The sequence below is a fragment of the Ranitomeya imitator genome, chromosome 2 (assembly GCF_032444005.1).
Source record: "Ranitomeya imitator isolate aRanImi1 chromosome 2, aRanImi1.pri, whole genome shotgun sequence".
NCBI classification, from domain to species: Eukaryota; Metazoa; Chordata; class Amphibia; order Anura; family Dendrobatidae; genus Ranitomeya; species Ranitomeya imitator.
This window is the reverse complement of record NC_091283.1, coordinates 640039596-640067355: the sequence shown is the minus strand read 5'-3', so window position 1 is coordinate 640067355 and position 27760 is coordinate 640039596. Positions and strand designations below refer to the sequence as shown.

Sequence of the window (27760 nt, the reverse complement as noted above, 5' to 3'; positions counted from 1 at the left end):
AGTAGTTCTGCAGGTGGGGACCACAGACCACATCTCAGTACCAATGCTTTCTGGCTGATGTTTTGGTCACTTTTGAATGTTGGTTGTGCTTTCACACCCGTGGTAGCAATAGACAGACTCTACAACCCACACAAGTGGTTCAGGTAGTGCAGCTCATCCAGGATGGCACATCAATGCGAGCTGTGGCAAGAAGGTTTGCTGTGTCTGTCAGTGTAGTGTACAGAGGCTGGACGTGCTACCAGGAGACAGGCCAGTACACCAGGAAACGGAGGGGGCCGTAGGAGGGCAACAACCCAGCAGCAGGACCGCTACCTCAGCCTTTGTGCAAGGAGGAACAGGAGGGGCACTGCCAGAGCCCTGAAAAATGACCTCTAGCAGGCCACAAATGTGCATGTACAACCAATAGAGATAGTGAAGCAAGCACACGATCAATTATGATAGAAACAAGAGATCATTTACTAATATTACTAGAAAAATACATAGGCAATAATAGTACACATATATATTCAGATACAAAAAATTGCATATAAGTAGTAACAACAGAGATGAAATACTAAAACTCTGTTGCCCATGGACTATACTGTATAACAACAGAGACACACAAAACTGGGGCCGCCCACTTCAATCTATGCTAATGAAGTAAAATACTCAAAGATAGTACAGATGATAATTATACTGCGGTAAAACCTCTCCTCATGCAAAATTGGAGGTGGGCCATACCATGTGTAAACAACCACTAATGTAGTACCAATGTCCTGCTGCTAATAGGCCAGTATCCATCTGTCATATAAGAAATTCATATGCCAATAATAGGCCAATACCCATCAGTCATATCAAAACTATATGTGCCCATTAACTGCAGCCATCGCATAGGTAGATCAGCGGTGCCCAGATAAACCCCTACGCGCGTTTCGCTGTACCTGCAGCTTCGTAAGCGAAATGCGCGTCGGGGTTCATCTGGGCACCGCTGATTTACCTATGCGATGGCTGCAGTTAATGGGCACATATAGTTTTGATATGACTGATGGGTATTGGCCTATTATTGGCATATGAATTTCTTATATGACAGATGGATACTGGCCTATTAGCAGCAGGACATTGGTACTACATTAGTGGTTGTTTACACATGGCATGGCCCACCTCCAATTTTGCATGAGGAGAGGTTTTACCGCAGTATAATTATCATCTGTACTATCTTTGGGTATTTTACTTCATTAGCATAGATTGAAGTGGGCGGCCCCAGTTTTGTGTGTCTCTGTTGTTATACAGTATAGTCCATGGGCAACAGAGTTTTAGTATTTCATCTCTGTTGTTATTACTTATATGCAATTTTTTGTATCTGAATATATATGTGTACTAATCTTGCCTATGTATTTTTCTAGTAATATTAATAAATGATCTCTTGTTTCTATCATAATTGATCGTGTGTTTGCTTCACGATCTCTATTGGTTGTAGTTGTTGAGTTGTGGAGAGGATCGTTATTATCTATATGTAGAGGAGTTGTCTTGGTGGTATGTACACAAATGTGCATGTGTCTCCATGAGGATGGTCTGAGTGCCCGACGTCCACAGATGGGGTTGTGCTCACAGCCCAACACCATGCAGGACGCTTGGCATTTGCCACAGAACACCAGGATAGGCAAATTCGCCACTGGCACCCTGTGCTCTTCACAGATGAAAGCAGGTTCACACTGAGCACATATGACAGTCTGGAGACTGTGGAAAGCGATCTGCTGCCTGCAACATCCTTCAGCATGACCAGTTTGGCAGTGGGTCAGTAATAGTGTGGGGTGGCATTTCTTTGGAGGGCCGCACAGCCCTCCATGTGCTCGCCAGAGGTAGCCTGACTGCCATTAGGTACCAAGATCAGATCCTCAGACCCCTTGTGAGACCATATGCTGGTGCGGTTGACCCTGGGTTCCTCCTAATGTAGGACAGTGCCAGACTTCATGTGGCTGGAGTGTGTCAACAGTTCCTGCAAGATGAAGGCATTGAAGCTATGGACTGGCCCGCCCTTTCCCCAGACCTGAATCCGATTGAACAAATCTGGGACATCATGCCTCGCACAATCCACCAACGTCACGTTGAACCACAGACTGTCCAGGAGTTGGCGGATGCTTTAGTCCAGGTCTGGGAGGAGATCCCTCAGGAGACCATCCGCCACCTCATCAGGAGTATGCCCGGGCATTGTAGGGAGGTCATACAGGCACGTGGAGGCCACACACACTACTGAGCATCATTTCCTTGTCATGAGGCATTTCCACTGAAGTTGGATCAGCCTGTAACTTAATTTTCCACTTTGATTTTAAGCATCACTTCAACTCCAGACCTCTGTGGGATACTAGTTGTGTTTTACATTGATAATTGTTAGGTTTTATTGTTCTCAACAAATTCCATTATGTAATGAATAAAGATTTACAACTGGAATATTTCATTCAGTGGGATCTAGGATGTGGGACTTTAGTGTTCCCTTTTTTTTAAGCAATATATATATATATATATATATATATATATATATATATATATATATATATATATATACACACACACACTTGACTTGCTGATATGTTTTATTTGTACAGAACCGATATTAGACTACGCACGCTAAATGTACGCTCCAGTGCAGGAGAAGGATAACCTGCCATCCGATTAACTATACATTACCTGTCTCTAGGACAGGGGTCACGAAAACACATGGGGGGTAATCATTTTAAACATGTCCATGTGCAAATATCTGGCACCTCACTGAAAAGGAGCCATTTGTCACAGGCACAAACTCCCTCAGTGCGCCGTCCTCTGTCTTATCCGGGCAATACACGGGAGACCATTACCACTGAACTCATCTGCCAGGAAAGTGGGCGCCGTATTACTAATCCATGTCAGATTAAACCAGATATTTTAGCATAAAGTCAAACCTTAAAGGGGTTTAACATTTTTACAAAAGAAGACCCGAATTATGGTGTCTGCACACACAGACATATGGCGGCGTTCCGGGCATTACCAGGTACATGAAAGCTCCTGATGGCGGCTCCCCTCACAGCTCTCACCTTCTGCAGAGCCAGCGAGAGCCGAATCTCCTCCACTTCCGGTCCGCTGCCGGCCACGGCGCTTGTCCCAGGTCACTTCCGCATGATGCGTTCCACACACAGGAAGTAAAATGTCGCAGTTTGCAGGAAAACATAAAATAAAAAAGTGCAGTTCCTTTATATCGGAGACCTTGAGTGAGAGGAAGCACAAAGTCTAATGTGTGAGAGGCTGCGCCCCAGCAGCCACACGGGACAGCCGGCGCTCCTCCGCCATTATGGTGTAGCCGCGACTCTGCTGGCAAGGTCAGAGGTCAGCGCCACCGCAGACTGCTTCCGGTGTAACCTTCCGCTCCTAGTCTGCGGAGGATAACGGGGAGAGAAGGTTAGTCATCAGCGGTATGTAGTGTGCACGCTCCAAGTGTCAGCTGTCTGTACTCATATGGCTCCTGTGTATGGGTGTACTCATGTCTGCCCTCATATCTACACCCACCGTGTGTACACTCCTCATATAGCTACACCCACCGTGTGTACACTCCTCATATCTACACCCACCGTGTGTACACTCCTCATATAGCTACACCCACCGTGTGTACACTCCTCATATCTACACCCACCGTGTGTACACTCCTCATATAGCTACACCCACCGTGTGTACACTCCTCATATCTACACCCACCGTGTGTACACTCCTCATATCTACACCCACCGTGTGTACACTCCTCATATAGCTACACCCACCGTGTGTACACTCCTCATATCTACACCCACTGTGTGTACACTCCTCATATAGCTACACCCACCGTGTGTACACTCCTCATATCTACACCCACTGTGTGTACACTCCTCATGTCTGCCCTCATATCTACACCCACCGTGTGTACACTCCTCATAAATCTACACCCACTATGTGTACACTCCTCATATAGCTACACCCACCGTGTGTACACTCCTCATGTCTACACCCACCGTGTGTACACTCCTCAAGTCTGCCCTCATATCTACACCCACTGTGTGTACACTCCTCATATAGCTACACCCACCGTGTGTACACTCCTCATGTCTGCCCTTATATATCTACACCCACTGTGTGTACACTCCTCATGTCTGCCCTCATATCTACACCCACTGTGTGTACACTCCTCATATAGCTACACCCACCGTGTGTACACTCCTCATGTCTACACCCACCGTGTGTACACTCCTCATGTCTACACCCACCGTGTGTACACTCCTCAAGTCTGCCCTCATATCTACACCCACTGTGTGTACACTCCTCATATAGCTACACCCACCGTGTGTACACTCCTCATGTCTGCCCTTATATATCTACACCCACTGTGTGTACACTCCTCATGTCTGCCCTCATATCTACACCCACTGTGTGTACACTCCTCATATAGCTACACCCACCGTGTGTACACTCCTCATGTCTACACCCACCGTGTGTACACTCCTCAAGTCTGCCCTCATATCTACACCCACTATGTGTACACTCCTCATATAGCTACACCCACCGTGTGTACACTCCTCATGTCTACACCCACCGTGTGTACACTCCTCAAGTCTGCCCTCATATCTACACCCACTGTGTGTACACTCCTCATATAGCTACACCCACCGTGTGTACACTCCTCATGTCTGCCCTTATATATCTACACCCACTGTGTGTACACTCCTCATGTCTGCCCTCATATCTACACCCACTGTGTGTACACTCCTCATGTCTGCCCTCATATCTACACCCACTGTGTGTACACTCCTCATGTCTGCCCTTATATATCTACACCCACTGTGTGTACACTCCTCATATCTACACCCACTGTGTGTACACTCCTCATGTCTGCCCTTATATATCTACACCCACTGTGTGTACACTCCTCATGTCTGCAGTCAGACTCCAACAGCAATTGTTGATTTCTGTCTATAGTATGTGAATTTATGCTGTGGATTTCACTCTTTGCTATAGAATCTGCAATAAATCTGCAGCATTTCCACAACATAATCTGTAGCAACTCTGATATTTTACCACGGAAATTTCGGCGTTCATATCTTGAGTCTGTTGTACATAACGTACAGCTCCGCTTACATTTGCATCACGGCTCCTCTAATAACGCGTCCACGGGCAGACTGCGCCTCGCACACCCTAAAGTTGGCTGCACTTTCCGTGCTCGACACTTTTTTGATAAAGGGCAATAATTCCTGTATCACATATGTGGAATGGTACATGGAATATGTTATCAGTCCCCTACTCTTCTCCATCTACACTTTCGGCCTGGGACAGCTCATAGAATCCCACGGTATGCAGTACCATCTCTACGCTGATGACACGCAGATCTACCTATCCGGACCTGACCTCACCTCCTTACTTACCAAAATCCCGCACTGTCTGTCTGCTATTTCAGCCTTCTTTTCTGCTCGCTTTCTACAACTGAACATGGACAAAACAAAATTCATCATCTTTCCCCCATCTCACTCTACCCCTCCACCAGACCTATCCATTAATGTCTGCTCACTTTCCCAAGTCCCACACGCCCGCTGCCTCGGGGTGATCCTCGACTCTGCCCTCTCTTTCAAGCCACATATCCAAGCCCTTGCCTCCTCCTGCCGTCTCAAACTCAAAAATATTTCCCGGATCCGTGCTTTCCTTGACCGCAACACTGCAAAAACGCTAGTGCATGCCCTTATCATCTCCCGCCTCGACTACTGCAATCTCCTACTCTAGCACTCTGGCACCACTCCAATCCATCTTACACTCTGCTGCCCGACTAATCTACCTGTCCCCCCGCTATTCCCCAGCTTCTCCCCTGTGTCAAGCCCTTCACTGGCTTCCTATCGCCCAGAGACTCCAGTTTAAAACCCTCACACTGACATACAAAGCCATCCACAACCTGTCTCCTCCATACATCTGTGACATGGTCTCCCGGTACTTACCTACACGCAACCTCCGATCCTCTCAAGATCTCCTTCTCTACTCCCCTCTCATCTCTTCTTCCCACAACCGCATCCAAGACTTCTCCCGTGCTTCCCCCATACTCTGGAACTCTCTACCCCAACACATCAGACTCTCGCCTACCATAGAAACCTTCAAAAAGAACCTGAAGACTCATCTCTTCCGACAAGCCTACAGCCTGCAGTGATCCTGAAGTTACTGAACCGCCGTGCAACCTGCCCTACCCTCTCCTAGTGTTTCATCACCCATCCCCTGCAGACTGTGAGCCCTCGCGGGCAGGGTCCTCCCTCCTTATGTACCCGTGTGCCTTGTTATCTGCTCATGTTTAATGTATTTGTCTATGTTTGCACCGTATTCACATGTGAAGCGCCATGGAATAAATGGCGCTATAAAAATGTATGATATATATATATATATATATATATATATATATATATATATATATATACACATACATACGCATATACACACACTGCTCCAAAAAATAAAGGGTACACTTAAACAACAGAATATAACTCCAAGTATATCAAACTTCTCTGAAATCAAACTGTCCACTTAGGAAGCAACATTATTTGACTATCAATTTCACATGCTGTTGTGCAAATATAATAGACAACAGATGGAAATGATTGGCAATTACCAAGATACACTCAAAGGAGTAGTTCTGCAGGTGGGGACCACAGACCACATCTCAGTACCAATGCTTTCTGGCTGATGTTTTGGTCACTTTTGAATGTTGGTTGTGCTTTCACACCCGTGGTAGCAATAGACAGACTCTACAACCCACACAAGTGGTTCAGGTAGTGCAGCTCATCCAGGATGGCACATCAATGCGAGCTGTGGCAAGAAGGTTTGCTGTGTCTGTCAGTGTAGTGTACAGAGGCTGGACGTGCTACCAGGAGACAGGCCAGTACACCAGGAAACGGAGGGGGCCGTAGGAGGGCAACAACCCAGCAGCAGGACCGCTACCTCAGCCTTTGTGCAAGGAGGAACAGGAGGGGCACTGCCAGAGCCCTGAAAAATGACCTCTAGCAGGCCACAAATGTGCATGTACAACCAATAGAGATAGTGAAGCAAGCACACGATCAATTATGATAGAAACGAGATCATTTACTAATATTACTAGAAAAATACATAGGCAATAATAGTACACATATATATTCAGATACAAAAAATTGCATATAAGTAGTAACAACAGAGATGAAATACTAAAACTCTGTTGCCCATGGACTATACTGTATAACAACAGAGACACACAAAACTGGGGCCGCCCACTTCAATCTATGCTAATGAAGTAAAATACTCAAAGATAGTACAGATGATAATTATACTGCGGTAAAACCTCTCCTCATGCAAAATTGGAGGTGGGCCATACCATGTGTAAACAACCACTAATGTAGTACCAATGTCCTGCTGCTAATAGGCCAGTATCCATCTGTCATATAAGAAATTCATATGCCAATAATAGGCCAATACCCATCAGTCATATCAAAACTATATGTGCCCATTAACTGCAGCCATCGCATAGGTAGATCAGCGGTGCCCAGATAAACCCCTACGCGCGTTTCGCTGTACCTGCAGCTTCGTAAGCGAAATGCGCGTCGGGGTTCATCTGGGCACCGCTGATTTACCTATGCGATGGCTGCAGTTAATGGGCACATATAGTTTTGATATGACTGATGGGTATTGGCCTATTATTGGCATATGAATTTCTTATATGACAGATGGATACTGGCCTATTAGCAGCAGGACATTGGTACTACATTAGTGGTTGTTTACACATGGCATGGCCCACCTCCAATTTTGCATGAGGAGAGGTTTTACCGCAGTATAATTATCATCTGTACTATCTTTGGGTATTTTACTTCATTAGCATAGATTGAAGTGGGCGGCCCCAGTTTTGTGTGTCTCTGTTGTTATACAGTATAGTCCATGGGCAACAGAGTTTTAGTATTTCATCTCTGTTGTTATTACTTATATGCAATTTTTTGTATCTGAATATATATGTGTACTAATCTTGCCTATGTATTTTTCTAGTAATATTAATAAATGATCTCTTGTTTCTATCATAATTGATCGTGTGTTTGCTTCACGATCTCTATTGGTTGTAGTTGTTGAGTTGTGGAGAGGATCGTTATTATCTATATGTAGAGGAGTTGTCTTGGTGGTATGTACACAAATGTGCATGTGTCTCCATGAGGATGGTCTGAGTGCCCGACGTCCACAGATGGGGTTGTGCTCACAGCCCAACACCATGCAGGACGCTTGGCATTTGCCACAGAACACCAGGATAGGCAAATTCGCCACTGGCACCCTGTGCTCTTCACAGATGAAAGCAGGTTCACACTGAGCACATATGACAGTCTGGAGACTGTGGAAAGCGATCTGCTGCCTGCAACATCCTTCAGCATGACCAGTTTGGCAGTGGGTCAGTAATAGTGTGGGGTGGCATTTCTTTGGAGGGCCGCACAGCCCTCCATGTGCTCGCCAGAGGTAGCCTGACTGCCATTAGGTACCAAGATCAGATCCTCAGACCCCTTGTGAGACCATATGCTGGTGCGGTTGACCCTGGGTTCCTCCTAATGTAGGACAGTGCCAGACTTCATGTGGCTGGAGTGTGTCAACAGTTCCTGCAAGATGAAGGCATTGAAGCTATGGACTGGCCCGCCCTTTCCCCAGACCTGAATCCGATTGAACAAATCTGGGACATCATGCCTCGCACAATCCACCAACGTCACGTTGAACCACAGACTGTCCAGGAGTTGGCGGATGCTTTAGTCCAGGTCTGGGAGGAGATCCCTCAGGAGACCATCCGCCACCTCATCAGGAGTATGCCCGGGCATTGTAGGGAGGTCATACAGGCACGTGGAGGCCACACACACTACTGAGCATCATTTCCTTGTCATGAGGCATTTCCACTGAAGTTGGATCAGCCTGTAACTTAATTTTCCACTTTGATTTTAAGCATCACTTCAACTCCAGACCTCTGTGGGATACTAGTTGTGTTTTACATTGATAATTGTTAGGTTTTATTGTTCTCAACAAATTCCATTATGTAATGAATAAAGATTTACAACTGGAATATTTCATTCAGTGGGATCTAGGATGTGGGACTTTAGTGTTCCCTTTTTTTTAAGCAATATATATATATATATATATATATATATATATATATATATATACACACACACACTTGACTTGCTGATATGTTTTATTTGTACAGAACCGATATTAGACTACGCACGCTAAATGTACGCTCCAGTGCAGGAGAAGGATAACCTGCCATCCGATTAACTATACATTACCTGTCTCTAGGACAGGGGTCACGAAAACACATGGGGGGTAATCATTTTAAACATGTCCATGTGCAAATATCTGGCACCTCACTGAAAAGGAGCCATTTGTCACAGGCACAAACTCCCTCAGTGCGCCGTCCTCTGTCTTATCCGGGCAATACACGGGAGACCATTACCACTGAACTCATCTGCCAGGAAAGTGGGCGCCGTATTACTAATCCATGTCAGATTAAACCAGATATTTTAGCATAAAGTCAAACCTTAAAGGGGTTTAACATTTTTACAAAAGAAGACCCGAATTATGGTGTCTGCACACACAGACATATGGCGGCGTTCCGGGCATTACCAGGTACATGAAAGCTCCTGATGGCGGCTCCCCTCACAGCTCTCACCTTCTGCAGAGCCAGCGAGAGCCGAATCTCCTCCACTTCCGGTCCGCTGCCGGCCACGGCGCTTGTCCCAGGTCACTTCCGCATGATGCGTTCCACACACAGGAAGTAAAATGTCGCAGTTTGCAGGAAAACATAAAATAAAAAAGTGCAGTTCCTTTATATCGGAGACCTTGAGTGAGAGGAAGCACAAAGTCTAATGTGTGAGAGGCTGCGCCCCAGCAGCCACACGGGACAGCCGGCGCTCCTCCGCCATTATGGTGTAGCCGCGACTCTGCTGGCAAGGTCAGAGGTCAGCGCCACCGCAGACTGCTTCCGGTGTAACCTTCCGCTCCTAGTCTGCGGAGGATAACGGGGAGAGAAGGTTAGTCATCAGCGGTATGTAGTGTGCACGCTCCAAGTGTCAGCTGTCTGTACTCATATGGCTCCTGTGTATGGGTGTACTCATGTCTGCCCTCATATCTACACCCACCGTGTGTACACTCCTCATATAGCTACACCCACCGTGTGTACACTCCTCATATCTACACCCACCGTGTGTACACTCCTCATATAGCTACACCCACCGTGTGTACACTCCTCATATCTACACCCACCGTGTGTACACTCCTCATATAGCTACACCCACCGTGTGTACACTCCTCATATCTACACCCACCGTGTGTACACTCCTCATATCTACACCCACCGTGTGTACACTCCTCATATAGCTACACCCACCGTGTGTACACTCCTCATATCTACACCCACTGTGTGTACACTCCTCATATAGCTACACCCACCGTGTGTACACTCCTCATATCTACACCCACTGTGTGTACACTCCTCATGTCTGCCCTCATATCTACACCCACCGTGTGTACACTCCTCATAAATCTACACCCACTATGTGTACACTCCTCATATAGCTACACCCACCGTGTGTACACTCCTCATGTCTACACCCACCGTGTGTACACTCCTCAAGTCTGCCCTCATATCTACACCCACTGTGTGTACACTCCTCATATAGCTACACCCACCGTGTGTACACTCCTCATGTCTGCCCTTATATATCTACACCCACTGTGTGTACACTCCTCATGTCTGCCCTCATATCTACACCCACTGTGTGTACACTCCTCATATAGCTACACCCACCGTGTGTACACTCCTCATGTCTGCCCTTATATATCTACACCCACTGTGTGTACACTCCTCATGTCTGCCCTCATATCTACACCCACTGTGTGTACACTCCTCATGTCTGCCCTCATATCTACACCCACTGTGTGTACACTCCTCATGTCTGCCCTTATATATCTACACCCACTGTGTGTACACTCCTCATATCTACACCCACTGTGTGTACACTCCTCATATAGCTACACCCACCGTGTGTACACTCCTCATATCTACACCCACTGTGTGTACACTCCTCATGTCTGCCCTCATATCTACACCCACCGTGTGTACACTCCTCATAAATCTACACCCACTATGTGTACACTCCTCATATAGCTACACCCACCGTGTGTACACTCCTCATGTCTACACCCACCGTGTGTACACTCCTCAAGTCTGCCCTCATATCTACACCCACTGTGTGTACACTCCTCATATAGCTACACCCACCGTGTGTACACTCCTCATGTCTGCCCTTATATATCTACACCCACTGTGTGTACACTCCTCATGTCTGCCCTCATATCTACACCCACTGTGTGTACACTCCTCATGTCTGCCCTCATATCTACACCCACTGTGTGTACACTCCTCATGTCTGCCCTTATATATCTACACCCACTGTGTGTACACTCCTCATATCTACACCCACTGTGTGTACACTCCTCATGTCTGCCCTTATATATCTACACCCACTGTGTGTACACTCCTCATGTCTGCCCTTATATATCTACACCCACTGTGTGTACACTCCTCATGTCTGCCCTCATATCTACACCCACTGTGTGTACACTCCTCATGTCTGCCCTCATATCTACACCCACTGTGTGTACACTCCTCATGTCTGCCCTTATATATCTACACCCACTGTGTGTACACTCCTCATATCTACACCCACTGTGTGTACACTCCTCATGTCTGCCCTCATATATCTACACCCACTGTGTGTACACTCCTCATGTCTGCCCTCATATATCTACACCCACTGTGTGTACACTCCTCATGTCTGCCCTCATATCTACACCCACTGTGTGTACACTCCTCATGTCTGCCCTTACATATCTACACCCACTGTGTGTACACTCCTCATGTCTGCCCTCATATCTACACCCACTGTGTGTACACTCCTCATGTCTGCCCTCATATCTACACCCACTGTGTGTACACTCCTCATGTCTGCCCTTATATATCTACACCCACTGTGTGTACACTCCTCATGTCTGCCCTTATATATCTACACCCACTGTGTGTACACTCCTCATGTCTGCCCTCATATCTACACCCACTGTGTGTACACTCCTCATGTCTGCCCTTATATATCTACACCCACTGTGTGTACACTCCTCATGTCTGCCCTTATATATCTACACCCACTGTGTGTACACTCCTCATGTCTGCCCTTATATATCTACACCCACTGTGTGTACACTCCTCATGTCTGCCCTCATATCTACACCCACTGTGTGTACACTCCTCATGTCTGCCCTCATATCTACACCCACTGTGTGTACACTCCTCATGTCTGCCCTTATATATCTACAATTATAAGAAAGAAAATGAGGGCACTCACCGGTCTTCTTGAAATACAAAAACTTTTATTGGCAACACATCCAGATAAAATTCATGGCTGGGAACGACGGAGCCGGAGCTCTGGTGAGCAGGGGAGAACAGGGACGATGGCCGTTTCGCGCTGTGCTTGCGCTTTTACGGGTCAGTTAGTGCAAGGGCAAGACAGCGGAAATATAGTGCTGCCCATGACACCTCCCTCCACCGCTAAATCCCTCCCACCAACTAAAATACACTCTTACTAAAAAGCACAATTTAAAAACAATGTAACGCAATAAGCGTTTCCTATGACTTACAAATATAGGCTGATATAAGAGATCAAATAACAGATTCATACAAAAACTGCTGGTATAAATGTCTACAAGAGCAATATATATCTTTGCAATCACAAACTGCCATTCACTGCTTACATCAAAACTACTTAAATTAACCACTTGGTTACAGAAAAATCAAGAGATCAACCCGGTCATTAAAGCCCAAGGGCCCCATCGCATAACTGCGCATGATCCATCTTGCCTCGGCTCTGAGGAGTAAGTTATCTAAATCACCTCCTCTCGCCGGCAGAGTGATCTTCTCGATTCCCGCAAAGGTGAGACAATCTGAACTTCCCCCATGTCTCTCTCTCACATGAGCGATCAAGCGTGGCACCCCCTTACCTACCTCCACCGACCTGCAATGTTCACGGAAACGAACAAACAACGGCCGTATAGTCTTCCCTATGTAGTAAAACCTGCAGGGACAGAAAACCACGTAGACTACGTGGTCCGTCCTGCAGGTAATAAAATCATTCACTACATGGGTTAGTGCTCCTATCCTCAGCACCCGGTCCGTAGTGTGTTGTTTACAAAAAGTGTAGTGTCCGCACCTAAAATTACCATGCGGTACCGCAGTACTCAGCCAATTCTGATTAGGTTTAGATAACCGGTTTCTTACTAATCTGTCCCTTAGTCTGACGCTTCTTTTATTGGCTATCAAGGGACCTCTGGCTACAACACTCGCCAGTTCCTTGTCCTGCCCCAAGATATGCCAATTTCTTTTTATGGCCAACCTGATCTGTCGATCCATATTACTGTATGCAAAGCAAAACGTGAATCTCTTTCCTATCTCGGTACTCCGTGCTGGAGATCCAAGCCCCTGCGCCATCTTCCTTTCCCTGGCTACTTTCTCTCTTGATGATACTAACAAGTTCTCCGGGTAACCCCTCTTTCTAAACCTTTGCAACATCTCATCTGATTGGCGTTCAAACCCCTCGTCAGTATTATTCACCCGACTTACCCTTAAGAATTGGCTGTGAGGCAGCGACTGTTTTGTGTGCATAGGGTGAAAACTTTCAAACCGCATCATCGTATTTGCTGCCACGGGCTTGCGGTATAAAGATGAACAGATTTTACCGTTCTCAATCTCCACTAACACGTCCAAGAATTCCAACCGACGTCCTCCAAAAACTGACGTGAAGGACATATTCATATTATTACTACTATTCCGAAGGTGCACAAGTCTGTCCTCCTGGGCGACCGATCGTGTCTGGGATAGGGTCGCTCACTGAGCCCCTGTCCCAGTAAATTGATTGGTTATTGCGCCCCATGTTGAAAGACATTCCGGCCTATTTGAACGACACAAATTCTTTTCTTACTAGTGTTCAAAATTTTGAGTGGCATGAAGGCTACTCGTTAGCCTCTATAGATGTAGAGAGCATGTACACTAGGATTCCGCAAAAGTTTGGTGTTGAGGCCATTGAGCAGATCTTGTGCACCACGGATAGGAGTCGAGAATTTATTAATTTTATTTGTGAAGGATTAGACTTCATTTTGATGCATAATGCGTTTATGTTCTTGGATGATTGGTATGTACAAGAGGTGGGGACTGCGATGGGGACTCCGGTAGCATGTACTTTCGCTAATTTATTTTTGGGCCTCTTTGAGGAAAAATATATTTATGCAAGCAGTAATATTTTCCTGCAGCACATCAAATTCTATCAAAGGTATATTGATGATGTAGTAGTGGTCTGGGACAGCACAGAAAAAAATCATCGGAGACTTTATATTGTACCTGAATAGTAGTAATAATATGAATATGTCCTTCACGTCAGTTTTTGGAGGACGTCGGTTTTGATGTAAGCAGTGAATGGCCGTTTGTGATTGCAAATCTGTTATTTGATCGCTTATATCAGCCTATATTTGTAAGTCACAGGAAACGCTTATTGTGTTACATTGTTTTTAAATTGTGCTTTTTAGTAAGAGTGTATTTTAGTTGGTGGGAGGGATTTAGCGGTGGAGGGAGGTGTCATGGCCGGCACTATATTTCCGCTGTCTTGCCCTTGCACTAACTGACCCATAGAAGCGCAAGCACAGCGCGAAACGGCCGTCGTCCCTGTTCTCCCCTGCTCACCAGAGCTCCGGCTCCGTCTTTCCCGGCCATGAATTTTACCTGGATGTGTTGCCAATAAAAGTTTTTGTATTTCAAGAAGACCGGTGAGTGCCCTCATTTTCTTTCTTATAATTTTGGATTACACAGCTGTTTTTTTTCTCTGTTTTGAGGAGCACCGGAGGTCAGAAATATCATGGCTGTTTTTACCGCTGCCGAGCACCTATTATGAGGGCAGTCTGGTCATAACCTCCGTACTGGAGACTGTGCCGCCCGACTTGTATTATTTTGTTGAAGGCCTTATATATCTACACCCACTGTGTGTACACTCCTCATGTCTGCCCTTATATATCTACACCCACTGTGTGTACACTCCTCATGTCTGCCCTTATATATCTACATCCACTGTGTGTGTACACTCCTCATATATCTACACCCACTGTGTGTGTGCACTCCTCATGTCTGCCCTCATATCTACACCCACTGTGTGTACACTCCTCATGTCTGCCCTCATATATTTACACCCCCTGTGTGTACACTCCTCATGTCTGCCCTCATGTCTACACCCACTGTGTGTACACTCCTCATGTCTGCCCTCATATCTACACCCACTGTGTACACTCCTCATGTCTGCCCTCATATATCTACACCCACTGTGTGTACACTCCTCATGTCTGTCCTCATATATCTACACCCACTGTGTGTGTACACTCCTCATGTCTGCCCTCCATATCTACACCCACTGTGTACACTCCTCATGTCTGCCCTCATATATCTACACCCACTGTGTGTGTACACTCCTCATGTCTCCCCTCATATATCTACACCCACTGTGTGTACACTCCTCATGTCTGTCCTCATATATCTACACCCACTGTGTGTGTACACTCCTCATGTCTGCCCTTAGATATCTACATCCACTATGTACACTCCTCATGTCTGCCCTCAGATATCTACACCCACTGTGTGTGTACACTCATCATAAATCTAGACCCACTGTGTGTGTACACTCATCATATATCTACACCCACTGTGTGTGTACACTCCTCATGTCTGCCCTCAGATATCTACACCCACTGTGTGTGTGCACTCCTCATGTCTGCCCTTAGACATCTACATCCACTATGTACACCTCATGTCTGCCCTCATATATCTCCTGTTATGATAAGGTAATTCAGTACCACAATGGACATAGAAGTCAGAGCACATACAGTGACCTGACAATAACCCAAAAACATAGAACGAGCTCTGAGACGTGGGAACTCTGCTGACCGCAATCCCTAATCCTCTCCAGCCACACTAGAGGCAGCCGTGGATTGCGCCTAACGCTCCCTATGCAACTCGGCACAGCCTGAGAAACTAGCTAGCCTGAAGTTAGAAAATAAGCCTACCTTGCCTCAGAGAAATACCCCAAAGGAAAAGGCAGCCCCCACATATAATGACTGTGAGTTAAGATGAAAAGACAAACGTAGAGATGAAATAGATTTAGCAAAGTGAGGCCCGACTTTCTGAACAGAGCGAGGATAGGAAAGGTAACTTTGCGGTCAACACAAAACCCTACAAAAACCACGCAAAGGGGGCAAAAAGACCCTCCGTACCGAACTAACGGCACGGAGGTACACCCTCTGCGTCCGAGCTTCCAGCAAGCAAGAAAACAATATTAAGCAAGCTGGACAGAAAAAATAGCAAACAAAATAGCAAAAGCGGAATTTAGCTATGCAGAGCAGCAGGCCACAGGAACGATCCAGGAGGAAACAGGTCCAATACTAGAACATTGACTGGAGGCCAGGATCAAAGCACTAGGTGGAGTTAAATAGAGCAGCACCTAACGACATCACCACATCACCTGAGGAAGGAAACTCAGAAGCCGCAGTACCACTCTCCTCCACCAACGGAAGCTCACAGAGAGAATCAGCCGAAGTACCACTTGTGACCACAGGAGGGAGCTCTGCCACAGAATTCACAACAATCTCCTGTACATCTACATCCACTGCTCTTTTGCAGTCTAGTCACAGATTTTCAATGATATTCAGATGAGGGAACTGTGAGGGCCATTGTAAAAACTTCAGCTTGCACCTTTTGAGGTAGTTTATTGTGGATTTTGACGTGTGTAAGGTCGTTATCATTTTGTAGAAGCCATCCTCCTTTCAACTTTAGCTTTTTTTTACGTATGATGTTATGTTTGCATTAAAAATTTGTTGAAATTTCATTGAATCCATTCTTTCTTCTACCCGTGAAATGTTCCCCAAACCATTGGCTTCAACAGAACCTCAAATGATGATTGATCCACCCCCATCCTTAATGGTTGGCGACATGTTCTTTTTCTGTGCCTTTTTTTCTCCACAAATACCTTTTGATGATTGTGGCCAAAGAGTTCTACTTCTCATGTCTGCTTTTATGTATCTCTTGTATATTTACATCCACTATAGGTGTCTACTCCTTATCTTTGCCCTCATGTATCTCCTGTATATCTACATTCACTATATGTATACTCCTCATCCCTGCCCTCATATACAGTTGTGTGAAAGTGTTTGCCCCTTCCTGATTTCATAATGATTTGCATGTTTGTCACACTTAAATATTTCAGATCGCTGAACAAATGTAAATATTAGACAAAGATAACACAAGAAACACAAAATGCAGTTTTTTAATGGAAGTCTTTGTTATCAAGGGAAAAAGAAATTCAAACCCACAGGGCCCTGTGTGAAAAATTGATTGCCCACGCTCTTAAAACATAACTGTGGTTTATCACATCTTTGGGAAGCTGAGTTCATATTTCCTAGCCACACCCAGGCCTAATCACTGCTACACCTGTTCTCAATTAAGAAATCTCTTAAATAGGACCTGCCTGACAATTGCCCCCTGTCAGCTGAACCCATGGACAGCAGGTATATTCGCCATACATCTATGTATGCCAAGCCAGTCTGCACTGCCACTACTGGCACCGCCAGCAGCGAGCCCCAACTGTGCCAGGTACTCGTCAATGGGTACCTGATGGAGGTCTCTTGGACTCTGGTTCATGAGTCCCTTCTTGCCGGGGACAACCCCACTGGACGTAAAGTGGGGGTGGTGTGCTTACATGGGGAGCTCTGAGAGTACCCAACCGCGGAGGTAAATTTTTCCACACCGTGTGGGGACTTTAAACATGTGGTGGGAGTGGTGAAGACCTTTCCATAAGTGAAGGAGCCTAAAAAGAACCTCAAAAGGTAGACATCATGTCGCAATCCAGACACATTATAGAAAAAAATGAGAAACAAAGTAATTGAGATTGATCAGTCTGGAAGTGGTTATAAAGCTTTGAGTGTCCAGCAAACCACAGTTAGAAGCATTTTCCACAAATGACGGGAACAAACAGTGGTGAACCTTCCCAGAAGTGGCTGGTTAACCAAAATTAGAAAACAGCAAAAGGTTGAAACCAACCACAATTTTTATAAAAGCCAAGGGTACCCAAAAATATTAATGTAAATAGCACAATAAAGGGACCTAAAGCATAACATTTAATATACTAGTTAAAAATGACATAACCCAACACACACAGACAAACATGTATAATACCAACAGTTTGTCAAACAGTTATCCAAGGAAATCATAGAGAAACAGTACTTAAAGCAGAAAAATACTCAAATTTACAACTGCTTCTCATGCTAGTATGACCTTACCCAAAGCTCCAGAAAAACGAAACCAAAACCAAAATTACCCCAAGAGCATAGATACAACTCATCCAAGAGGTCACAAAAGATCCCACAAGAACATCCAAAGAACTGCAGACCTCCCTTGCCTCAGTTAAGGTCATTGTTCATGACTCCACCATAAGAAAGACACGGGAATAAAATGGCCTGCATGGCAAAGTTCCAAATCCTCTGCTGAGCAATAAGAGCGTAAAGGCTTGTCTCAGTTTTGCCAGAAAACATCTTGATGATCCTTAAGACATTGGGGAGAATACTCTGTGGATTGATGAGACAAAAGTTGAACTTTTTGGAAGATGTATGTCCCATTACATCGGGCTTATATAAAACATAGCATTTCAGAAAATGAACATCATACCAACAGTAAAATATGGTGGAGGTAGCGTGTAGATCTAGGGCTGTTTTTCTGTTTCAGGACCTGGAAGACTTGCTGTGGCAAATGTAACCATGAATTTTGCGGTCTACTAAAAAATCCTGATGGAGAATGTCTTGCCATTTGTTCGTGAGCTCAACTGAAGTGCAGTTGGGTTATGTTTCAAAACATACAATCTATTCCACTTCTGGATATCTTGAGAAAAACAAAATTAAGACTTTGGAGTTGCCTAGTCAAAATCCTGACCATAATCCGATTGCTGTGACATGACCTTACAAAAGGGGTTCATACTTGGAAAGCTCCAATGTGGCTGAATTGCAACAATTCTGCAAAGATGAGTGGTCCAAAATTCCTCCAGACTTTTGTAAAAGACTCATTGCCAGTTATTGCAAATGCTTGATTGCAGTTGTTGCTGCTAAGGGAGGCACAACCAGTTATTAGATTTAGGGGCAATCACTTTTTCACACAGGACTCTGTAGGTTTGGATTTGTTGTTCCCTTAATAATTGAGACTTTCTTTTAGAAACTGCATTTTGGGTTTACTTGTGTTATCTTTGAATATTTTAAAACTGTTTGGTGTTCTGAAACATTCAAGTGTGACAAACATGCAAATTAATAGGAAATCATGAAGGGGGCAAACACTTTTTCGCACTGTATATCTACATCCATTTATATGTACACTCCTCTTGTCTGCTCTTGTATATCTCCTGCATATCTACATCCACTATAATCTTGGAAAAAAAAGTGTTGGCACCTTTTATAATTGTTCCATAAAATGAACTATTTCTTGCAGAAATTTTTGCTTGCAATTGCACGTTTTGTTATACACATATATTTCCTTTGTGTGTAATGGAACAACGTAAAAAAACCATAGGGAAATATAAGGCAAATTGGATATAATTTCGCATAAAACCCCAAAATGGGCCGAACAAAATTGTTGGTACCTTTCCGAAAATGTGGATATACAACTTTGTTTCAAGCATGTTGTGATGCTCTTTCAAACTCATCTGTGGCAAGCAATAGTAGTAGGCAGTATGAAAATCACACTTAAACCCAGATAAAAAGGGGGGACGCTGATTCAGTCTTTGCATTGTGACTGTGTGTGCTACACTAAGCATGAAGAACAGAAAGAGGAGAAGAGAACTGTCTAAGGAATTAAGAACCGCAATTGTTGTAACCTTGAGATTGTTGATATTTTGCAAGTCCATCTCCTCAGGAGATCTTGATGTTCCTTTGTCCGCTGTGCGTAACATAATCAAGAAGTTTACAACCCATGGCACCATGGCTAATCTCCCTGGACGTGCAGAGAAGAATTGATGAAAGGTTGCAAAGCAGGATAGCCTGGATGGTGGATAAGAAGCCCCAATCAAGTTCCAAAGAAATTCAAGTAGTCCTGCAGTCCCAGGCTGCATCAGTGTCATTGCAAACTGTCAGTCAACATTTGAATGAAATGCAAAGCTATGGAAGGAGACTCAGGAGGATCCCACTGCTGACCAGGGCTGTGGATGCTGTGTTCATTTTGGTAGGGTCACTATAAAATGGACTGACACAGACTCCTAAACTATATACGGTAATACTGCATTGAACTACTGCAGCAAATGTATGTGCCATAAATGTTTGCATAAGAATTTGGGAAAGTTGTGAGGTGTCCTATTAATGTCTGTTATGTTCCTGATCTAAGGATCTCAGCTTTTAGTTGAGATTAATCTGTGCTGCACTTTATGTACATGTCAGTAGTGAGGAGATGCTCTGAAGTCGGGGAAGTCTGAATCAGGTTTGGCTTAGGCTTCTTTCACACTTCTGTCTTTTTGTTTCCATCAAAATCTGTCAATTTGTGAAAAACAACGGATCCAGCGAATTTTCCCGCTGGATCCGTCTTTTTCTCATAGACTTGTATTAGCAACGGATTACGACGGATGGCCTCACGTTTCGTCTTGTGCGCTGGATCCATTGGAATTTGTTTATCCATCGTCTGGAGAAGATGTACAAAGAAACGTTTTTTGTCTGCTTCAGAAAATCCTTCAACGGCGCCCATCGTTGGCTAGAAAGGAAGACTATGGGCACAGGACCCGTCTCTGTATGTCGAAAGACGGAATCCAGCATTTTTTTGAAACTCCACAGAACTGCTGCTGACACAGAGACATAAAAAAGTTTGTCAAAATGCTTCTGGGAAAGCATCTTGTGAACAAATGAGACCAAGATAGAGCTTTTTGGTAAATCTCAACATTCTACTGTTTACTAAACACAGTAACTAGAGTCTAATATGGTGGAGTTTCAAAGTTGTTTTTGGCTGTTGCACACAGCATCATGAAATCTGAAGACTAGGATTTGTGGTCGCAATATAGTGCCTAGTGTCAGAAAGCTGGGTTTGCGTCCTAGATCATGGGTCTTCCAGCAGAGCAGTGACCCCAAACATACTTCAAGGAGCACCTAGAAAAGGATGGAAACAAAGTGCTAGAGACCTCTGAAGTGGCCAGAAATTAGTCCGGATCTAAATCTCATTGAACACCTGTGGAGAGATCTTAAAATTGCTGTTGGGAAAAGACACCCTTCAAATATGAGAAACTTGGAGCAGTGTGTGCAACAAAATATTAAGTTGTGTGTGTCAACAATTTTTTGTAGCCCATTTTGGGGATTTTGTGCGAAATTGTGTCCAATTTGCCTTTTTTTCTCTTTTTGTGTTGTTCAAATACACACAAAAGAAATAAACATTTCTATAACAAAACATGTGTAATTGCAATAATCTTCTGGGATAAATACTCTATTTTCTGGAACAATTTTAAGGGTGCCAAAACGTTCAACCATTACTGTATGTATACTCCTCATACCTGCCCTTAAATATCTTTTATAGATCTACGTCTACTGTATATACAGTAGCTTTACATCACTATAAACGTTTACTTCTCGTCCCTCTCAATATATGTACAGTTGTGCTCAAAAATTTTCATACCCTGGCAGAATTTTTGCTTTCTTGGCCTTTTTTCAGAGAATATGAATAACACCAAAACTTTTTCTCCATTCATGGTTAGTGGTTGGGTGAAGCCATTTATTGACAACCCAAAATACCCAAAATACCCAAATGTCCCTGATCAAAAGTTCACATGCCCCATTTCTTAATACCGTGTATTGCCCGCTCTAACATCAATGACAGCTTGAAGTCTGGCAGGGTCTGCTAGAGCAGAGTATGAGTTGGAATGGTCTGGAGACCTGTGGAGAAACAGGGGTGTAAATGATCGTTTACGGGCAGATAATTGTATGGACGATGCTATTAGAACTGACGACCAACAAGTGATATCAGACAAGTGTTAATACAGGGTGAGAACTGTGAATGAAATGGTTGATTAGCAATCTTTACACCGTATCATTGATCATAGGTCACTCTGTTCAGATAATCTGACGTGTGGTTATGTGTTCCACGCTCACATCCCATAAGTGATACTATTTATTCCAAATACATGAATTCATAAAGTATTGTACAAACACTCCCGTTAATACTGTATGTAGAAAATGTAATCTTTTTCCCAGTTTTATATGGAGAGAAGCATTTGCAACAATCACATGAATAATATGACACACACGTTCATGTTTTTAATGCTCCAACTGAACAGTGGCCCCAGAACATGATGAACCAAACTCTTAAAGAAAGCCTGAGTTCCCACTCCTCTCTACCAGGTCCAATCGTTGAACATGCAAACTATTTACATTGCACAATTTTCAAAAGATAAACAAGAATTTTTTCGCTCTCGTAAACTTTCATGCATGATGAACTAACGTTTTTGGATACATCGTTACATGATTATAATGAACAATGGATCGGTAATATTAGAACCTGAGTGATGATCGGTCATTGAAAATGCATCCTAAAGGGATTCATTTATATTGATGATTTATCCTTGGGATAGATCATCAATATCATATAGATGGAGGTGTAACACACAGCACCCCCGCCAATCACCTATTCTCAGTGCCAGGGGTTGTCTTAACTGCGCAGCTCTCTCAGCTGTACACTGTGTGCAGAATTATTAGGCAAGTTGTATTTTGATCACATGATACTTTTTATACATGTTGTCCTACTCCAAGCTGTTCAGGGTTGAGAGCCAACTACCAATTAAGTAAATCAGGTGATGTACATCTCTGTAATGAGGAGGGGTGTTGTCTAATTACATCAAAACCCTATATAAGGTGTGCTTATTTATTAGACAATTTCCTTTCCTTTGGTAAAATGGGTCAGAAGAGAGATTTGACGGGCTCTGAAAAGTCCAAAATTGTGAGATGTCTTGCAGAGGGATGCAGCAGTCTTGAAATTGCCAAACCTTTGAATCGTGATCACCGAACAATCAAGCGTTTCATGGCAAATAGCCATCAGGGTCGCAAGAAGCGTGTTGGGCAAAAAAGGCGCAAAATAACTGCCCATGAATTGAGGAAAATCAAGCGTGAAGCTGCCAAGATGCCATTTGCCACTAGTTTTGCCATATTTCAGAGCTGCAACATTACTGGAGTAACAAAAAGCACAAGATGTGCAATACTCAGGGACATGGCCATGGTAAAGAAGGCTGAAAAATGACCACCTTTGAACAAGAAACATAAGATAAAACGTCAAAACTGGGCCAAGAAATATCTTTAGACTGACTTTTCAAAAGTTTTTTGGACTGATGAAATGAGAGTGACTCTTGAAGGGCCAGATGGATGGGCCAGAGGCTGGATCAGTAAAGGGCAGAGAGCTCCACTCCGACTCAAGCATGGTGGAGGTGGGGTACTGGTATGAGCTGGTATCATCAAAGATGAACTTGTGGGACCTTTTCGACCTACTGCCAGTTTCTGGAAGACAACTTCTTCAAGCAGTGGTACAGGAAGAAGTTAGTATCGTTCAAGAAAAACATGATTTTCATGCAGGACAATGCTCCATCACATGCCTCCAACTACTCCACAGCACACACACACAGCCTAATAATTCTGCACAGTAATAGTTACCTGCACAAACAGATATCCTCCTAAGATAGCCAAATCTAGAAAAAAAAAAACACTCCAACTTCCAAAAATATTAAGCTTTGATATTTGAGTCTTTTGGGTTGATTGAGAACATAGTTGTTGATCAATAATAAAAATAATCCTCTAAAATACAACTTGCCTAATAATTCTGCACACAATGTATAGTGGCAGAAGCGGGGTACTGCTTATTAACTCCCATTCATTTGATAAGCTGACGACTGATCTATATAGTTCCACAACAGAGCACATCTGGCCGGTACTGAGAACAGTTGATCGGTGGAGGAGTCAGGTGTTGCATCCCCACTGATTTGATATTGACGGCCTATCTATGGATACACCATCAATATAAAGTACTAAACAGCCCCTTTTAAGAACAAAAAATTAAGGTATATATTGTGGTGACCATATAGAGTATTGACTTTGTTTTTACATTTGTTATGTTCCTATAGGTGGGAAGTCTCATCAACTCATAGAAGATGGACAGAGGTCAGATCCCTGAGAGGATCTTAAACCTCACGCTGGAGATCATATACCTGTTGACTGGAGAGGTGATTATTGTGGGGACTATGATACATTGCCTGACTATTTTTTCTATAACAGTGACTGCTGAGATTTGGGAAAAAATAAACTTGATTTTCACAGCCTAAACAATGAATTAAAAAAGTGAAGGTTGTGTGAAACCAGTAGAAGACGTGAGTTGCTGCAAACAACAATGTATAGAAGGTGATTATGTAAAGGAAATCTGTCAGTGGAACGTCAACCCCCCCTAACTATTTATATGTGCATGTAGCTTTGAAAGACATGTTGAGCAATACCTTTACATGGCCAGTCTTGTCCTCTGTTACTGTGAAATTAGTGGAACAGTAGTGGTGCTTTATGGGGAATAGAGCTGTAGTGATCCAGGCTTCAGATCTACCATAGTTCTCAGTAACAGAAGACCAGACTGGCCATGTAAAGGTATTGATGGACATGACTTTGAAACAGCTACATGCACAGATAAATAGTTTGGGGAGTGAATCCTACCGACAGATTCCCGTTAAAGAGATTACCTGAGACATTAAATGGCCTGATCAGGGGGAATCTGATCTTTGGGAACTCCCGCTCAACAAAGTAAGGATCTACAAGCTTCATTACAAGGCACAGCTAGTACAGACGCACTTCTGTGTCTATGCAATCAATAATGGAGACATGGTAGATATTGTACACCCAGATCAAACTGGCTTTATGCCCGGTAAGAGCACCTCTATAAAAGGCGGGTCCAGTCGGTGATTCAGTATAGCTCTTTGCTGCCAGATAATAGCTGGGCACTGGCGTCGTTAGACGCAGCCAAGGCGTTCGACTCTCTTGAATGGCCCTTTTTGTCCGCCTGTCTACAGAAATATGGCTTTGGGGAGAAATTTTTGAAGTGGGTTGGTGCGCTATATCTGAAACCCAAGGCCCGTATAGTTGTTAACGGCTCCATCTCTGAACCATTCTCACTATATAGGGGAACTCGTCAAGGGTGCCCCCTTTCCCCAGCCCTATTTGCTTTAGCAATAGAAGCATTAGCTATACGTTTGCGTTCAACCCCCGGTATTGATGGTATTAAAATAGCGGACCGCACGAATATCGTTGGTTTATATGCTGACGACATGATAATATTCATGGATAAGACAGAAGAAACATTACCAAGGGTAATTGCTACCATAGATAAATTTAGTGGGTTCTCAGGTCTATATATTAATTGGGATAAATCTGCCCTACTACCTCTATCTCAGCTCCCAGCACCTAATCTTAGTACTCTCTCTTTATTGCCGATAGTGTCTAAATTTAAGTACTTGGGTATTTACATGTCCCAGCACAGTGGGTTGGACTTACAGCTTAACGTTTTCCCCCTGTTGGAATATACTAAATTGAAATTTGCATCTTGGAGTAAGCTTCCGCTATCTGTAGCAGGCCGCATTAATCTCATTAAAATGATTTTGCTTCCTAAATTCAATTATTGTCTTCAACATAGTGCAGTAACTATACCAAAATGTTTCTTCACCAGTCTAAATTCTCATGTTACCTCATTCGTATGGGGGAAGGGTAGGCCCAAGCTTAAACTGGCCACTTTGCAAAGACCTAAGCGGGAAGGAGGCGCGGCATTACCAGATTTTTTGCTATACTATCTAGCGGGACAGGCTAAAGCACTATGTAAATGGATGCCTCATAACTATCTCCCCAATTCTGAAAGCCACTTAGTTAGCTCTGTCGGTGCTGGATTCCCGCTGGGTCTTCTAGAATCGGAGAGAATAGGCGCTCCCTGTCTGTTACCCATGATTCGTTTGGCGCGGTCCACTTGGAAGAAAATTAAAAAAATTACTGGATTTGGGGACATTGTAGCAGAGATGCCTCTATGGGATAATGGTTATTTCCCGACACTGGTGAATCACCCATCTACAAAATTTTGGGTTTCTCGTGGGGTTCTTTTGATCGGAGACTTATATGATCAGGGTTTTTTTGTGTCCTTTGAACAACTACAAAATAAGTGTGATCTTCCAAGGTCTCAATTTTTTCGGTATCTGCAGCTCAGATCTGCCGTTCAGTCATTCGTCAGGAATGAGGGGATGAACCGTAACATTTCATCTTTATCTTTGATAGGTATTCTTAAGTCGCAGGGACCTCAAGGTCTTATTTCGTCCCTATACACATATCTGCTATCAGCGGGGACGAACTCTGTTGTGGACTCGGTAAGGGGCAAATGGGGGGGACTCATTCCTGACATGCAAAACGAGGAATGGGAGGATATTTTGGAATCCCCTCTCAGAGTATCCCCATCAGTCAACAATCAGATGACCCAATTATACATAATCCACCAGTCATACTTGACTCCGTTGAGACTTTGTCGGATGGGTCGATACCCGACGTCGGAATGTTTGCGTTGCCACTCTCCTGACGCGGATTTTATACATATGATATGGCAGTGCCCCATAGTTTCTCATTACTGGAGGGAGGTGGCGTCACTATTAACTTCAGTATTTCCAATTCCTCCTGAACCCTTAATTTGCTTATTTGGAGTGTGGGACGAGGGGGCCTGGGAACATTATATTGGGATTTTTTTTACGTGAAACACTCTTTCTGGCAAGGAAGTTAGTAGCTCTGAGGTGGATGGGAAACTCGCCCCCCTCCGTTAGGTCCTGGATTGAGCTGGTAAATGCAGTTATCCCCTATGAGCGTACTCTTTATCAAAATAGAGGTTGTCCGCGTAAATTTAGTAAAATCTGGGATAAATGGAATGCCTCACATCTTACTTTGTGACCTGACTGATTGAGAGAAATGTGGTATACATGGTTCTTTGATCCGTAAATATTGCGTAATGGGAAAGGGAAAAAGTTAAAATAATAATGTATTCAACTTTTGTTAAGTGGCGGCTTAGTAGTTTTGGAGGCTTAGTTTGGTTATAGTTTAGGAACCCTATGTTCTGACTGTTGTATAACTTAACGCATATGTTTTCTTTATGTAAAATGATTGGCATATGTATATTTTGTCTTTCTCAATCCCTGTAAATGCAACTATACAAATTAACGACAAGAACAAATATGTATGCTGTAATTTTATTCTGTGTCTAATAAATAAACGAATTAAAAAAAAATAAATAATGGAGACATGGAGGTCCTGGAGATCAGATGCCAATGGAGCAAATACCAAAGTCATCAATTGGCTGTTTATAATAATGACCTATGAAGTATGGGTACGTCCTAGATTGTGTCCCTGTATTTGATACGCGCTCCAGAGCTGAGCCTGCATCTCTCCCGGTATATGGCAGCTGGTTTCATCATCCTCGGCCGTTAACATGTTAAATGCCACTGTCAATCTCTGATAGCGGTATTTAACTCTCGCCCGGCAGAAGCATGTCACAAGACATGCCCATCGGCTCCCCTTTCGCATGATCGCAGGGCACCGATGGGTTGTCATGACAGCCGGAGGTCTGCAGAAG

The 27760-nt window shown here is 44.0% G+C and overlaps 1 protein-coding gene and 1 pseudogene across 1 annotated transcript in view; one reads left to right on the top strand and one right to left on the bottom strand.

The window, feature by feature from the left end:
• The window catches only part of LOC138666768 (zinc finger protein 721-like), a 112831-nt pseudogene extending 103113 nt beyond the window's left edge, over window positions 1–9718 (bottom strand).
• Window positions 9719–9892: 174 nt separating this feature from the next.
• Window positions 9893–27760, top strand: part of LOC138665370 (zinc finger protein 1 homolog) — a 54828-nt gene continuing 36960 nt past the window's right edge. Inside the window, exons 1-2 of the mRNA XM_069752795.1 lie at window positions 9893–10025; window positions 24252–24350. Of these exons, the coding sequence (XP_069608896.1) occupies window positions 24279–24350 (72 nt within the window). The 5' untranslated portion in view covers window positions 9893–10025; window positions 24252–24278. The remainder of the gene's footprint in view (window positions 10026–24251; window positions 24351–27760) is intronic.